Source organism: Brassica napus, chromosome C6 (genome assembly GCF_020379485.1).
Source record: "Brassica napus cultivar Da-Ae chromosome C6, Da-Ae, whole genome shotgun sequence".
In the NCBI taxonomy this organism is placed as follows: Eukaryota; Viridiplantae; Streptophyta; class Magnoliopsida; order Brassicales; family Brassicaceae; genus Brassica; species Brassica napus.
In genome coordinates, this window is record NC_063449.1 from 30,437,900 (window position 1) to 30,453,721 (window position 15,822).

Here is a 15,822-nt window from a genome sequence, read left to right on the forward strand (position 1 = left end):
TGCACTCCATCATCAATTTAATCCAATGAAGATCAAAACTCATTTTCTGTAGTAATGCCTTGATAAAATCTCATTCTACTCTATCATACGCTTTGCTCATATCCGTTTTAATCGCCATATACTTGCCTTGACATGCTTTATTGGTTCGCAATCCATGGAACATTTCCTGGGCTATAAGAATGTTATCAGAAATCAATATTCCTGCTACAAATGCCGATTGAGCTAGGTTGTATGGAAACGGAAACGGATACGTTGAAACGAAACGTGGAAACGTGATTTTTGATTTTTTATGCTTTGGAAACGTTTTAGAAACATCTATATATATATATATATAACTGATTAATATTTGCATTCATTTTTATTATGTTTACTATATCTTAGAATACAAATAAACAAATATCCATTCTATTTAATCATACAAAAAAAATAAGTCATTATTAAACATCAAAATCATATAAAAAATTCAAAATAACAAAAACCCAGCACTTAAATATTAAATAGTTTAACTAAAATAAAAATCATAACAACAAATCATAACTAATTGGAAAGTTTTAGCGTTTCCAGAACACAAACACGAGTTTCCAAAATATAAACGTAAGTTTCCACTAAGTTTTCAAACTGAGATTTTTAAGAAACGAGTTTTCAATGCGTTTCCGCGAGTTTCCGAAAGATTCCGATTCCGAAACGTTTCTGAAAACGTACCTTCAACCGAGTTTCCATGCAACATAGCGATTGAGTTTCTGAAATGAGTAAAAGAAGATATATTTTTAATCTCTAACACAAAACCTTTGAAATAATTTTATATCCTACGTTACAAAGACTGATTGGTCTCAATTCCATCATCCTAGTAGGCCTCTCCGTCTTTGGAATCATATATATATATTAGTAATATTTAATTTGGCATCCATTTCTCCTGAAACCAAAAATTTATATGGGAAATGGGAAATGAACGTAGCCAGAGCATTACAAATGTTAATCATTATATAGGAAATGGGCTTTATAGATATTATTAAAGGCCATCACGAGATTTGACTTTTTTTTAGTTAAGATTTTCTTATTTTAGTTAAGATTTAATGACGCAAATTAAGCTGGTTTAGAGTAGTGGCAGTTAGTTGTAATTATTAAGAAAAAGTGAGGATTAAATACTATTTTGGCATACATTATTTAAATATATGTAATATATTATTTTTGTTTTTATATTTTAAGAATTTTAAAAATATATATGAATTTTAAATTAAAAATAATAATTGAAAACATGTTATCTGAATCCAAGCTAAACCCACAAAGATCTAAACTGAACCCAAACCAAAATTTATAAATATCCGAACGACACTAGAATTTTTAATCCTGAAAATAGAAAACCCGAATAGACCCGAACGCCCACCCCACCGTTCGACAAAAAATGAAATGAAAGTTATAATGTGGGCTGGATGGTTAAAATAATATTGATAGCCAAAATAATAATCATCGCTTTTTAAAAGACAAGATGCTCATTAGAAAAGACAATGATAAACTTTCTTGCTAAATGCTAACAAAAGCTGTATAATGGAACCATGATATCATTCGACTAGATGGCTGGATGGTCAATTCACCATAGACAAATGGTGATGTATATGAAAGTCTTACCTTATCATAAGCTCTTTTTTTTTTTTTTGTGAAACAAGTTATCATAAGCTCAAAAGGCGGATTTGGATCAAGCTGTATAATGGAACCATGATATCATTGCGTTTTATATTCAACAAAATTAAAAAAAAAAAACATGAAGGGTGAGAGTTTATATTACATCTGCATTGTCATTATCTATACGACTATATGAGGTATTTAATCAAATTATTAAAAACAAATCCTTATGACTCTAGAATACATAGTAAGAAAAGAGGGCAAATGCATATATCAATCACAAGGATACAGAAAGAAAATGAAAGAAAGAACGAAAGAGATTCTGAGGGTTTTATCTGGTCTGGAAGTTGAGAGTTCTTATGCAGAAGGCAAAGATGAAGGCAAAAAAGACGGTGAATGCGACAAGGACGGCAGCAACTGGTCCCATGAAGTCAGACTCGAACCCGTAATTGTCCTTAATGTATTGCTTAACGGTGAGTCCAGTAGGGCCTCCGAGGACGGTGATAGGTGTCTCCACGTCACCATACTGCGACACAATCAATCCATAGACGGTCCATGCGACAGGGCAGATCCAGTAGTACCATATCCACCACTTGGGGATCTTTGGTCTTGGGATGAAGAAGCCCGAAAAGAGGTTAAAAATGCCGTAAAACGCCGAAGCGAAGATGGAAGCGACTTGCTGGTTTGGTGTGAGGGAAACAGTCATCATGCCGTAATAGGTCCAGTAAAGGAAGGAGAAGTAGCTTACAAAAAGGAACCAGAAGAACTTGGCAGCTGTCCACTCGAACCCAACCATGGCATAGACGATGAGGGAGTAGTAAGTGGTCTGAATAAGGACATATGGAAGCTCACAGGTGACTTGGGAGATGGCGTAAGGCATAGCTGAGTACATTCCTGCTGCTCTTTCCCTGTAGAACACAGTCCTCTCCACTGCCACCATAGGCTGTACGGTCGAACAATTGTTTATTCCCACAAAGATAACCGCAGCATACAAAGCTCCTATAACCATCGTCAGGTCGGCTGCGTTGGACCTGTTACCTCCGATTTGCCAGAAGATTGTACCAATGAGGAGTGATGTTGCCAGTGTGAAGATGAAGCGGACAAGGTTGTAGTCGGGTGATCTCCAATAAGTCCACCACTGCTTCCATAGACATGATTTGAACTGTCCCCATGTGTTCTGCGAGAATTGTGTAGCAAAGTAGAGATCAGAGGCCCCTGCTGGAGGTACACTCAGTTCTTTCACCAATGCTTTGTTTCGCCTGCAACATCATCATTTTTGTTTAGTTATCATTCACTATTTATTATCCTCAAAAAAAAAAAAAAAAGTAGCAACTTACTGGTGTAAGGCGGATGACTTGTACAACTCAGCAAAGTCAACTCCAAGCTTTAACTCGGCGGCGAGTGAGCTGGCTTCAAGCATCCAAGTGGCTGGATTATACTTTTCTGGAATCTTGGGAACTCCGGGAAAGGATTCGAAGTACTCCACCACCTTGTGAGAGTTTCGTCCCAATGGACCTGCGTAGATAACTTGTCCTCCTCTCTTCATCAGCATCAACTCATCAAACGCTTCAAAGATGTCAATGCTGGGCTGGTGGATGGTGCAGACCACGGTTCTTCCCGTGTCCACTGTGTTCCTCACCGCCCTCATCACAATAGCTGCTGCTCTCGCGTCCAGCCCTGAAGTAGGCTCATCCATGAAGATGATGGAAGGGTTGGCTACAAGCTCCACAGCGATTGTCAATCTCTTCCTCTGCTCCGTGGAAAGCCCCGTGACACCCGGCAAACCCACGATGGAGTCCTTCAGACTGTCCAGCTCCACCAATTCCATCACTTGGTCCACAAACATCATTTTCTCTTCTTTGCCGACTTCTTTTGGAAGACGGAGGAAAGCAGAGAAAATCAGAGATTCTCTGACTGTCACTTGTGGGGAGTGAATATCAGTCTGCTCACAGTACCCTGAGATTCTAGCAAACGTCTCTTGAACCTTTGGGAATCCTGAGATTCTGACGTCTCCTTCGATGTATCCTCCTGTTTTCCTTCCGGCCAAAACGTCCATCAGTGTTGTCTTGCCTGCACCACTCACCCCCATGAGCGCCGTCAAGACTCCTGGTCTAAATGCACCAGTCACACCTTTGAGTAGTTGTAGTCTGTTTTCTGTAACTCCTTGCTCTCTCATTTCCTGTAACAAATCAAAATATTAATATATATTTGGTATGGTGAAGATTTCACAAGGAGGAGGATGGTTTACCGCAGGCATGTCAACAAAGTATCTAACGTCGTCAAAGGACATAGCCAAAGGACTGAAAGGAAGAACCATTCCTCTCTTAGCGGCTCCACCGCTGGATGCTTCACCCGCAGAGTCTGCATTCCTACCCATTCTTCCCATTGCAACCTCTCCTCCCCTGTGATCCGAGTCTTCATTTTCTTCTTCTGGAAGTAAACCTGACTTCTTCCCAAGAGCTGTAGTTTTACAAGGTACATTATTAGTCTATTTTTGTGCACGGGTGGGTGATGCATATAATAATAAAACGCCACAAGAACTTACGGTTGAGATAGGTAAGTGCAAAAGTGAAAAGAAGGTTGAAGAGCACTGTGAAACCAAGCAAGGCTCCAACCCCAATCCAGTACCAGTTTCTGTTATGGTAGACATCCCAATTACGAAGCACCATGGTTCCGAGCCTTGTCCTGTTGTCGAAAGCCTACAGTTTTTTTTTTTAAAAGTCAGATCACTTTACTTTGATATATATATATATATATATATATATATATATACAGAATAAAGCAGCAAGCAAGGCAACTCACCAGTTTATTCATCCATCGAGGAGCAAACATTTCATTGACGGTCAGACCATTGAACGCATAGGTGAGAGGAGATATCCAGTAAGCCCACCTCCACCACTCAGGAATCTCGCTTCGCGGAAGAAGGAAGCCACCGAGCAAGAAGACGAGAAGCAGAGTGAGAGCACCACCAGTATTAGCAATCATCATGGTTCTGCACACAGAAGCGATCAACCTAAAGAGCGCGGCAGCCATTTGCTGAATCAGAAACACCAATAGAAACTGCTTGAAGAATCTCCCCGCGTCCGGTGCAAAACCTATAGAGTAATAAGTTACAACCATCCACGCCGTTGATTCGAAGATCGAGGTCGGAATCCCGAGCAAGAAGGTTGGAAGCGTGAATGTCCATGACGGATAAAACAGGAGATCCCTCTGTTTGTAAAACACAGGGAGCCTCGAGACCATCATAGCCATCTCCGCGAACCCGTTAAACATGTTGATGATCATTCCGAACAGCAACGCTCCTACGTAGAGGTTGGCGTCAGACTCGTTATTCGTGTGCATTTCGGTTCTGAGGAAGAGCGTGGAGGTGATGGCGGCGATGATGATGATCTGCACCGTCTTGAAGACGTAGAAGAAGGCGTTACGCTGCATGAGCAGCCACTCTTTGTCCCAGCAGCTCTTGAGAAGCTCCATCTTCGAGACCGAGTACTTGTCGAAGACGAGAGCTGCTTTGTGGCCGCGTGACTTGTCGAAAGGCACAGAGAGCTCGTTGGAAAGCTTCTGTCCAACGTGGAAGGACTTGAACCTGCTGGCGAACTCGGAAACCGGAATGTACCGATAAGGTCTGTTCCGGACCACCCAGTATTGCTCCTGGTCTTTCTTGGAGGTGACCTCTTGCAAAAAATCAGCCGTTCCTTTTCTCTCGGGACACTTGAACCCAAAGCTCTCGAAGAACTCGAGGATGTGGTCTCTGGGTCCTTGGTACACGATCTGCCCTTCGGACAACAAGATGATATCATCGAATAAATCAAAGGTCTCGGGAGCGGGCTGGAGGAGGGACATGAGGACCGTGGCGTCAGTGAGGTGAACGATCTGCTGAAGGCACTTGACGATTTGGAAAGTGGTGGAGCTGTCAAGACCGGTGGATATCTCGTCCATGAAAAGCGTCTTGGTAGGTCCCACAATCATCTCACCGGTTGTGACACGTTTCTTCTGGCCTCCGGAGATACCTCTCATCATGTCATCTCCAACTATTGTGTCTTTGCAAATGTCAAGCCCCAGAATCTGTTCCAAGAATCAGAGTTTTAGTATCAGTATTGTGCCACAACAACAATAGAAAATCTCTGGAAACAATCATAGTGATTCTTGAGTTTTCAAATCCGAATCAAACTTTTATAATATCCGAACAGGGCTGAAATTCATAAACCTAAAAAATCCATAAACCCGAACCAAAACCGAGCAGTACCCTGAATGCCCAGTCCTAAGCTTAGAATTCAGTTTTTAATTAAAAAATGAAAAAAAAAATGAATTTAAACAGATTCGAATAGGGGAAGAGGGGCTCACTTTGAGAGTGTAATCAGTGACGAGACTGCTCTTAACACCTTGAGCAGCCGAGGCTTTCATGAAGAGATCAACATCGGCTTCAGGGAAGATCCCAGCGTCCTTTTCTCTCCTTGCGAGTTCATTCAACAGATCTGCAAGACCAGAATCCCATTCATTCATTATTCATTCAACAAGAGCACAAAAATAACATAAAATAAAATGAAGTCAAGATTGTTGTTATTACCGTAACGGGTACCAACACCTTGGCACCTAGCGGAGAAATCAAGAGTCTCCTTAACAGTCATGATACCAACGTGTAGATCGTTCTGGCTAATGTACGCAGACGTTTTTCTAGGAACAAACTCGTCGAGGCGGTAACCGTTATAGGTAATATCACCAGTGACCTCAAGGGCTTTGTCGAGCTTTCCAGCGAGAGCCAATAGAAGCGTGGTCTTACCAGAAGAAGGGGGACCCAACAAAAGCGTCATCCTTCCAGGTTTGACGCTCCCAGAGATATCTTTAAGAATAGTCAGCTGAGCTTTCTTGGCAAACTGAATCCCAATCAACCCCAGAGCAGATTCCGCCATGTTCCTCACCACGTTAAGAAGCGTGGGGAGAGATCTACTACCAGTGTAACAGTCGGCTTTGATGCTCAGGTGCTCGTACCTCACCTCCACAGTGGGTAGCTTGATGCCGACCCTGTCTATCCTGTTTCTCAGCTTGGTCAAGATCCGCTCGTTGTCTTGCTCGGCGACTTTGAAAACCATGTCGATGAACTTCTGGCGATCCTCTCCGTCGAGCTTCGTGACGTCGACCTCCTTGCTGAGGAGCTGGTTGCCGTAGACGTCGTCCTCGATGACGGAGGTCATGAGAGTGGTGCGGAGACGGCTGTAGGTGGGGAGTTTCTCGATGGCGGCCCATTTAAGAGCCTCTTCGTCGTCGTTAACGGACTGCGTTCGTCTAGAACCGGAGGAGAAGATGTCTTCGAGGTTTCTGCTGGCTCTGCTTACGCTTCTGCTGATGCTTCGCCGCATACTCCCACCTCCGCCTAGCGGAAGGTTTGGGTTGTAATCCATCTTTGTCTGAACTTCTCTTCTCTCTGACTTGGCTGGGGGGTAAAAGTTTTGGTGTTTAGAGACTGATCTGGTCTAAGAGAACAAGTCTGAGACTTTGGTTGGAGGAACAGAGAGAGAAGGATGCAGAGAGGAGGGTGGGATTAGAAAATGGATATATAGGCAGTGAAGAAGGAACGTCAAGGTGGACTTTTCCTTGATATTTCCTCCTTGTCTATTTCTCTTTCTTGGTTACTATGGGAAAATGCGCAAGAGGACTATTATTCAAATATGGGGTGCTGACTGAGGATGGCGGCTATCTTACGCCCGTTTTTATTTTATTATTATCATCTCTATCAAAATACGTAATAATTGAACATTTCCTTAATAAACTAATCGATTCCGTTATCTTCAAAGTCAACAAAAGATAACAACAGGAGGAGAAGACCTCAAATTCCAGTGAGTTAAGTTTTTTCTTTTTGTACATTTTTCCGAAGGTAAAAAGAAAAAGAAAGACAGGAAGTGGGGGTTTTAAGTCATTGTGTTCTGGAATTTGAGAAAGGGCGGATGAATGAGTCAATTCAACACATTTGGAGAGGACCGGAATCAGCGATGGTTTGAAAAGCAATATCTACTTCTAGAATTCTTAAATAAATTTGATTGTGGAGACTTTTGTAGAGTTTATTAGTTTACAGGTAACGGGTTTAAATGCCAGGATGGCTGACTTGGTCAACAGATGAAACGCTGAGTTTTGCAAGCGAATGAGAAAAGTCAAACAAACATTGTTTTCAAGTAAATCTTTTTTCAAGTATAACGACTCTTAAATTCCTTTTCAATCTCTCACAAATGTACAATTCGTCTTCCTTTAATTTTCTTGCAGACACTAACATTTCTTCTTCTTTTACCATTTTCTAACAAACTGTGATTTTCCTATTTTCCATAACAAAAACAAGATAAATAAAAAACAATTTTTTTCTTACAACCAAAAATACGCGCACGTGAATGAAATGCAGCATTAAGGTGTTAAAAATACACTGACACCCCCAGAAGAAGAATGGGACTGTATATTATTAAATAATAGTAGTATGATTGAATGTAAAGAGACAGCTGTAGCTCTATCATCATCAGCTCTGAATTTTAGAAAAAAACTCAACGATATATATCATGAAACGATGAAAGCCCGTTTGCTAGATGACCGGAGATCCAAGAAAAAGGAAAGTTAAGGCCCAAGTTGGGTCCATTGACGAATACATACATCCAGAGTATGATCAATGAAACTTTTATCGCTGGAACGGAAATTGAAAGTAGAAAAAGTAGATATACAATCATAATAATACATATAAGAAAGAGTGTGTGGAAAAAGCAAACAATAGAATTGCATCTCATCATTATGCTCTTGCTTTATTTGGCAAACCTTTTTCTTTTGTTCAATGATCCTTCCTCTACACATTAAAGCCAGAAAAATATACATGTTGTAGTAGTACTAAACTTAACTGACTAAGCAAAAATGGGAGTTTCATCTCCTGATTTCCGAGCCCCTCCTCCCTCTCCCGTGGCATCCAGCCGTCGGTCCTCCTTCACCGCCAATGAAGACGTCCTCTCGGAGTTCTTGGATAAGTGTGGTCGAGTCCCAAATCTTGTATTGCCCGACAAAGTCTTCCCCAAGCACAGATTCCTTCTGAACCCTCCCACCTTTGATTTCCTCCGGTTAGGCTCCGCCTCGCCACTCCTCATGGATGCCATCGACACCATCGGTTGTTTTCAGCTCATCAATCACGGTGTTCCCGAGGCTAAGGTGAGAGCCGCCGCTGACAAAACCATTTTCCAAGATGAGACAGAGGAGTTCGTTTTATATAAAGATGTCGCTGATGCTTGTAATTCAGATTTGAGGTATGGCAAGAAAGTACAGTCTCAAATTATTTCTAAACTTGTTCAAAAATAATAACACTATATTTAATAAAATAGTTTTTAAGTTAATAGATATTATATGTTTGACGTGTTTCTGAAAGAATTAGTTCTAAATTTAGCAGTATATTTAGAATTTTAAAATTCTAAACCATAATTTAAATAGATATTTTGAAAAATTATTAATTTATTTTATTTTTGACTCAGATCGTATCTTCGACAGCTCCACATACACATGCTATTATACTGTCTACAAGAAACCTATTATGATTTTAAGAATGAAAAAAGGAACTAATATGAAAGATATGCAGGGAGTTGATGGGGGAGGCAGAGAGGATAGGGAAGGCGATAAGAGAAAAGTTAGGAGGGAGAAGCCAAGAGGAAGAAGAAGAAGAGGAAGAAGGTGTAGGGGTTTGCTACGTGAAGAAGCATAATAGCCAAATTGAATCACAAGGGTGGGAGGAGGAAGAAGCAATAAGGATGCTGATAAGAGGGTATGATGAAAGACATTCGTTGTGCCTCAGCTTCTGCCATGCAGAGTTCCATGTCTATTCCAAGAGAGGTTGGCTCTCCTTCTCCCCACGTCCAGATGCGGTCGTAGTGACGGTTGGAGATCAAGGCTGGAGCGGGAGGTTTAAGGCTGTTGTGGGGAGGCCTCTTCTTCACAGATCAGCTCAGGCATCTCTTCCTCGGAATTTCGTTTCTATCTCCTTCCTCTACACTGCTACTACTAGTACTACTACTACTAGCAGTGATGCCTCAAGAATTATTCATCATCATCAGAAGAATACCATTTCCATCTACCAACAGCTCTTTTTTGCTCTCATTCTCACACTCCTCCTCCCTTTCTTCTTTACTTGATCATTTCACACTTCTTGCTTCCCTCTTTTATAATTTCTTTTATAAACAAGTGTGTCAGGCTCATTTTAGCATTTTATCCATCAATGCAATATTCCATGCCCAACCATCTTGTACTGTTTACTGTGCAAATGTGAATTGGTACGGAGAGGTAGATACTTTACAGTTGACACAAACAAGAATCAGATAGATACTTTGCAATGTCACGCAAGATTTGGCGTTAGAAACATATACTCATTTTTTTTTATAATTTCACAACAAGGAAGCACACCGTGCATATGTCCAGAGGCTAAACTGATATCTATTTTGATTTAAAATATGTGAAACTATAATATAATATATTATTTCTTAAAGGTGCATGTAACTATAGTTAACAAAGCAAATGGAGACGACAGCAGGAAATATAGAGTTTGTGGTGAACCCTGAATCTAATACAACATATGCATGCACGTGATCTTCCATCAATTTACAAGTTATCCGCAAAAATGAGTTTAAAACAGCCCGTCTCTTTTTTGGAGTTGAAAATATTTACAAGTCTCAACTTTCAATTCATCATGAGTGGTCTTCTTCGAGTCCATGTTGTTACTCTGTTTTGTGTGGTTAGAGAAAACCTACACACACACACACACGTGACCTATCATTGTCTTTGGGATCCATATCGTTCCTTTTACTTACGTCCACACGATTCTTGAGGTCGGTATATATATTCACGTTTGGCTCACATATGACATATGCATCTACTAGCTCATGAGATTTCTTTCTATAATTGTACGAAATGTGTCTAGTGTTTTATTAGTCCATGCGATTTGCCATTTTTAACGAAACTACAGAATTTAGAATGCAGTGACACACCAAGTTAAGTCCAGAAAAACAGACGCAAAGTTTTATCGACAAACCAAATCAAGTTGAGATTAATGACAAACAAAAAAACTAAATCGCGTGTTTGTTTATATTTTATCCCAAGTATATAATTTTATATCTCATTATTATAGATAATACTAGAGATAGTTAAGTTGTAGTTATAGGTTGCTAGCTGCCAGTTGCATTGTACTAATTATGAAACACGTGAATTAGTGATTACTTGATGGCTTCATTAATTAGTATAGTTGTGAAAAGTAAAAGTAAAGCTGTAAAGGAGGTCGCTATTGCATGAGCACGTACGTGAGATGGCAATGCTGAACCACACATGAATATATTGCAGCTTATAAATACAAAACCTTCAGAGACATATATTGAATATATAAAAAAAATATAAGAAGCTTGGTCATGGCAGCAAACGGGAGAAGGAAGAGCGTGAGCGGAAGCGTGGTAAAGCCTCCACCGCCATCGAAGCTAGCGCAGGCATCACTACATAGGACCCTATCAGACATATCATTGGATTTCCACAGAGAAGAGAAAGGACTGGGGACGATAACAGAGGTGGAGAAGGCAAAGTGCGAGTGCTGCGGGATGAGGGAGGAGTGCACCATGGAGTACATAGAGAAGGTGAGGGAGAAGTTCTTGGGAAAGTGGATTTGCGGTCTCTGCTCAGAGGCGGTGAAGGAGGAGAGAGAGAAGAAGGAGGAGAATGGGCTAGAAGGAGCCTTGAAGGAGCATATGAGCGCTTGCCTAAGGTTCAACAAGCTTGGAAGAAAGTATCCTGCTCTCTTCCAAGCGGAGGCCATGAGAGATATGCTCAGGAAAAGTACGAGGAGAAGTCAGTCTATCAGCCCTAAACCCATGTCTACTATTCACAATAAGCCTGCCATTTCCCGTACTTCAAGCTGTATGCCTGCCATCACCAGAGACCTTAATTAATAATTTCACTCTCTCTTTTAATATATATATATATATATATATATATCACCTCGCTTAATTTGTCTAATATAAGCATTATCATAACGTTTATTTTACTCGTCCCTAATACACACTTAATTATATATATAAGCTAATAAAATGAGATATTCTTGATCCAACTGGTTAAGTGTGTGCCAACAACATTCAATGTATAGTGTGTATGTTACAAGTATGGTAATTATTAATTAAACACTAGATGCCCGTTGGGATGATGGGGCCATGCACGATTTTTATTATATTTTTTTGTGAACCTCTGTACCTATCATAAGAGTTAGTCTACACCTGACTGTGCTATCATATCCATAAGAATGAGCGATGGGGCCTGATCCATGGTTGTTCGTTCTTGTCGAGCCCATCTGTATTTGATAGGTGGGTCCTTGGGACGTGCCAAGTCTACGACATGTGTCCACTTTTTATTTGTTGACGTAGTTTCCATTTGTCGTGGGATTCTGTTTCTGTTGAAACTTCAAAGGCAAGGACATATTTAAGTTTTCATTGTGATTCCTGATATTTCTCTTATCCCAGTTGTTCTAACTGTATCATAAAGCAAGTATGAAAACAATAAGAGAGTAAATATAAATGCCTTTTACCAAAAAATAGTATAAATGCCTTTCAAAATTGGGTAATTTGAATTTGCAGAGAACATGCGGCACGCTAATTGTACCTGGCAAGTCCCAACAGAGATGTTTTATTTTTCTCTCTTTCATACAAAATATATATACAAGAAAGGAAGGAATGTGGCTTGAAATATGGGGGATTCACAGTTTTCGTTTTTTTTTTTTTTTGTAAGGAACATAAAGAAGTATATTTAATAATAATTATAAACTAAATATTTAATAATAATTATAAACTAAAAGAGAATGAAAGAGGAGAAGAGGAAGCAACACGAAAAATGTGGAGCAGAAAAGGGGACTAGTTGTATAAGAACGAGTTAGTTTTGATTGTTGCTTTTCATATATTAGAGTAGAGAGCAGAAAAGAAGAAGTTAAAAAGGTAGATCGAATGAACAGAAATGGAGAGGAGGAAGTGGCCGAGAAGAAGAGGAGGAGGAGGGAGGGGGTGCAGGTGTCCCTCAGAGGAGGCTGCTTGGCTGCTTCAGCCACTGCTATAGCGGTAATGCTGATGGCAACAGAGAAGGGTGTGGCTGACATCTATGGCTTGCCGCTCCCTCTCAACTCCAGCTGGTCTTTTTCTCCCTCCTACCAGTAAGTCTTGTTCTTTTTCCATTTTAATCCCTCAAATATGGATGCATTATAGAAACTAGAAGAGAGAAGAAAAGAGTGAAAACGTGCATTTTAGATGCCAAAATTTCGGTGAACAGAAAATATAACCGTGAACCTAACAAGAACATGACATTATTGTGTTTAAACTTTTGATTATAATAAAGAGTGAGTTTGGTGTGAAGGTATGTGGTGGGGGCATGCACGGTGACCATTCTCTACTCCCTGTTCCACCTCTGTCTAGGAATTTACAGGCTCCTCACTGGATCACCCATCACACCCTCCCGTTCCCAAGCTTGGCTTTGTTTCATCTTCGATCAGGTTCGCTCATCTCCCCTTTCTCCATCTGCTAGTCGTCTGGATTTTTAATCCATACATGTATTTTGTGGTGTGTCTGCAGCTCTTCAGCTATTTGATAATGAGCGCTGGATCAGCCGGTATTGGAGTTACAAACCTCAACAAGACCGGCATCAAACACACTCCTCTCCCTGACTTCTGCAAGACCCTTTCTTATTTCTGCAATCACGTCGCCCTCTCCCTCCTCCTAGTCTTGCTCTCCTTCATCTTTCTCGCCTCCTCTTCCCTCTTTAATGTCCTTGTGCTCTCCACTCTCTAGTCTCATGGATTCTCTATTGTTGGTGCTCTATATAATCTAAGACAGACTCTAATTATTATTATTTATGATCACTTGCATTCCCGAAACAAATGTATTGTCCTTTTCGAGAGTATTTTACAAATTACAACCAAGAAGTAGCAATCAAATATTGGGTAGAGAGACATTGACCCCTAGATGTGAGAGATCCTTGCGGAGCGAATCAGCGTTCTCAAAACATAACCCACGCATCCCAATCTCTACTGCACACTTGACGTTGCTTGGCCTGCGTATCAGACACTAACCTCAGGCCAAAAAGAAAGATGTCTTTAGGATGAGTTAACTTAAAAGATACAAACCTGTCATCAATGAATACACAGTCGCAAGGTTCAACACCGAGATGTTCCACAACCTCGAGATAGAACTCTGGATCAGGCTTTCTTTTTCCTGAAGTAAAAAAAAAAAAACAAATATAATAACAGGATCCTATAAACAATAAAGCGGCAAGAGATGTGTGTTGTACCTGTAATACAGGAACAAAAAGTCCATGACAAGTAGGCTGAAAGCTTCAACTTGTCTTCTATCATTTTATACCTTTAGATGAGATGAAGAAACACAAAGAGTCTCAGTCAATTAACATAACCATTTCTAATAAAAGACAGGTTTGAAACAGGTGAAAAACCAGATGGGGTAGTTGGTGAAAGCATGAATCTCCAAGTTATCATCTCTCAAAGCTTGAAGAAGCTCTTGCATCCCATCTAAGTAGGAGTATCCTGATCTAATGCAATCCTTTAGCCCTGCAAAATCAAAAGGCTGAGTATATTATTTGAATCAAAGGAGATGGATGATGAATCTCAACCTTCCAAATCAAAGTCCCTCCCATCAATGAAGAACTTTCTTGCTAGCTCATCCTCATCAATCAATCCCTTTTCGAATTCGATCCAGGCGGTGGGATGCTTGCACTCGAGCAGCACCTTCATCGGCATTCTGTGGATTGATTAAGAGAATCAAAATCGAGTGATGAAGCTAAAAAGAAAAAAATTGAGTAGGATGATAGGGATTCGAACCCGAAGAAGGCTGGAATATCTTGGTAGAATGGATCACGGACGATGGTGTCCATCACGTCGAAGAGGAGAACCGGGAGCTTCCGTTTCGGAGCGTCGTAAGAAATCGAAGCCCGATTACGCTTCTTCTCGATGACGTTGGGTTTCGAATTGAACAATTCCCATGTATTCATCGCCGTCGCCGCCGCCGCCGACATCAGAAATGCCTTATTACTCCCGATCATCGCCATCATCGAGATCGCGATAAGAAAAGGCCACACATGGGAAACGCGGCGTTTTGAGAGAAAATCGGATAGGTGAAAGGTGATTGGTCCACGTCATTAAATGAGGGTGACGTGGTCAAGCGGAAGGTTAGGGGCCATGACTTGCTCCACACGGAACCTCAAACCGTAACCGTCGAAAAATCATCCACGACTCCGAGTGCTCAACTCAACCGCCAATATAGGTTAATGCTTCTTTCTCCCATCTTCATTATAAAAACGCCTCTCGTTGCCATTTTACTTTTTACTCAAAGCTAACCAGAGAACTCGTTTCCTCTCAAACAAAGCATACAAAGAAGATGATGATGAAAATGACATCTCCTCTGTCTCTGTGCAGTCTGATGATAATTGTGTTGTGCATTAGGGCAGTAGCGTCAGAGGGTCCTAGAGTTTTCAAGGTTGGAGACGAGTTCGAGTGGAGAGTTCCACTCCAGAATGATACATCGGTTTACAGCCGCTGGGCGAGCATCAACCGCTTCCACATCGGCGATTCTCTCTGTGAGTGTAGTTGTTTCCTAATTTTTGCTATTTTTTTTGTTAATTTTTGTAGATTAATTAATTAACTGAAGAGAATTAATGGATGCAGCGTTTGTGTACGACAAGGACTCGGTGATGGAAGTGGACAAATGGGGTTTCTACCACTGCAACGCCAGCGATCCCATCACAGCGTTTGACAATGGAAACAGCACGTTTTACCTTGATCGTCCTGGTCTCTTCTACTTCATCAGCGGCTCCAACGCCCACTGCACCAGTGGACAGCGTCTCATCGTGGAAGTGATGCATATCCACCACCACCACCGCCACGATGCTTCCTTGCCTCCATCCATGTCGCCTCTCTCTGCCAGCTCTCCCTCTGAATCTGCATTTGACTCTCATGATCCTGCTTCTTCTGCTGCTGCCTCCTCCCTGCTCGCCTCCTTCTTCCCTCCCTTTGCTGCACTTCTTGTTGCTCTTTTCTGCTGCCAACCATAGCGCTTTTGATTCATATTCTTAGTCTTCTTTCATTGCTATTTTTTTAACGTTTTTTTGTTATCCAACTTTTAATGATATTATTAACTTTTATGTTTTCTTCATTAACTTCTAAGTTTTGTC

General features: G+C 40.9%; 6 protein-coding genes across 6 annotated transcripts; 4 read left to right on the plus strand and 2 right to left on the minus strand.

Moving 5' to 3' along the window:
• Positions 1–1,813: 1,813 nt before the first annotated feature.
• LOC106383071 (ABC transporter G family member 36) lies at positions 1,814–7,154 on the minus strand. Its single transcript, XM_022711666.2, has 7 exons — positions 6,188–7,154; positions 5,965–6,095; positions 4,423–5,685; positions 4,166–4,319; positions 3,869–4,080; positions 2,958–3,799; positions 1,814–2,879 (listed from the first exon to the last, which is right to left on the minus strand). Exons 1-7 carry the CDS (start codon positions 7,017–7,019, stop codon positions 1,952–1,954), a joined length of 4,362 nt encoding a protein of 1,453 aa, XP_022567387.1. The 5' UTR covers positions 7,020–7,154; the 3' UTR covers positions 1,814–1,951.
• Positions 7,155–8,355: 1,201 nt separating this feature from the next.
• On the plus strand, positions 8,356–9,867 carry BNAC06G18880D. The gene is made up of 2 exons (XM_013824993.3): positions 8,356–8,885; positions 9,212–9,867. Exons 1-2 carry the CDS (start codon positions 8,503–8,505, stop codon positions 9,759–9,761), a joined length of 933 nt encoding a protein of 310 aa, XP_013680447.1. The 5' UTR covers positions 8,356–8,502; the 3' UTR covers positions 9,762–9,867.
• Positions 9,868–10,936: 1,069 nt separating this feature from the next.
• LOC106385044 lies at positions 10,937–12,104 on the plus strand. The gene has a single exon (XM_013824992.3). It carries the CDS (start codon positions 11,025–11,027, stop codon positions 11,553–11,555), a length of 531 nt encoding a protein of 176 aa, XP_013680446.1. The 5' UTR covers positions 10,937–11,024; the 3' UTR covers positions 11,556–12,104.
• A 418-nt stretch (positions 12,105–12,522) lies between these two features.
• LOC106383069 (CASP-like protein ARALYDRAFT_316979) lies at positions 12,523–13,501 on the plus strand. The gene is made up of 3 exons (XM_013823183.3): positions 12,523–12,799; positions 13,000–13,135; positions 13,215–13,501. Exons 1-3 carry the CDS (start codon positions 12,597–12,599, stop codon positions 13,428–13,430), a joined length of 555 nt encoding a protein of 184 aa, XP_013678637.1. The 5' UTR covers positions 12,523–12,596; the 3' UTR covers positions 13,431–13,501.
• On the minus strand, positions 13,468–14,742 carry BNAC06G18900D (flavin mononucleotide hydrolase 1, chloroplatic). Its single transcript, XM_013823182.3, has 6 exons — positions 14,474–14,742; positions 14,266–14,393; positions 14,089–14,203; positions 13,930–14,000; positions 13,766–13,853; positions 13,468–13,692 (listed from the first exon to the last, which is right to left on the minus strand). The coding sequence occupies exons 1-6, from the start codon at positions 14,701–14,703 to the stop codon at positions 13,572–13,574; spliced, it is 753 nt and encodes a 250-aa protein (XP_013678636.1). The 5' UTR covers positions 14,704–14,742; the 3' UTR covers positions 13,468–13,571.
• LOC106383070 (early nodulin-like protein 3) lies at positions 14,731–15,807 on the plus strand. Its single transcript, XM_048759826.1, has 4 exons — positions 14,731–14,742; positions 14,800–14,915; positions 15,095–15,228; positions 15,317–15,807. Exons 1-4 carry the CDS (start codon positions 14,731–14,733, stop codon positions 15,700–15,702), a joined length of 648 nt encoding a protein of 215 aa, XP_048615783.1. The 3' UTR covers positions 15,703–15,807.
• Positions 15,808–15,822: the final 15 nt, after the last annotated feature.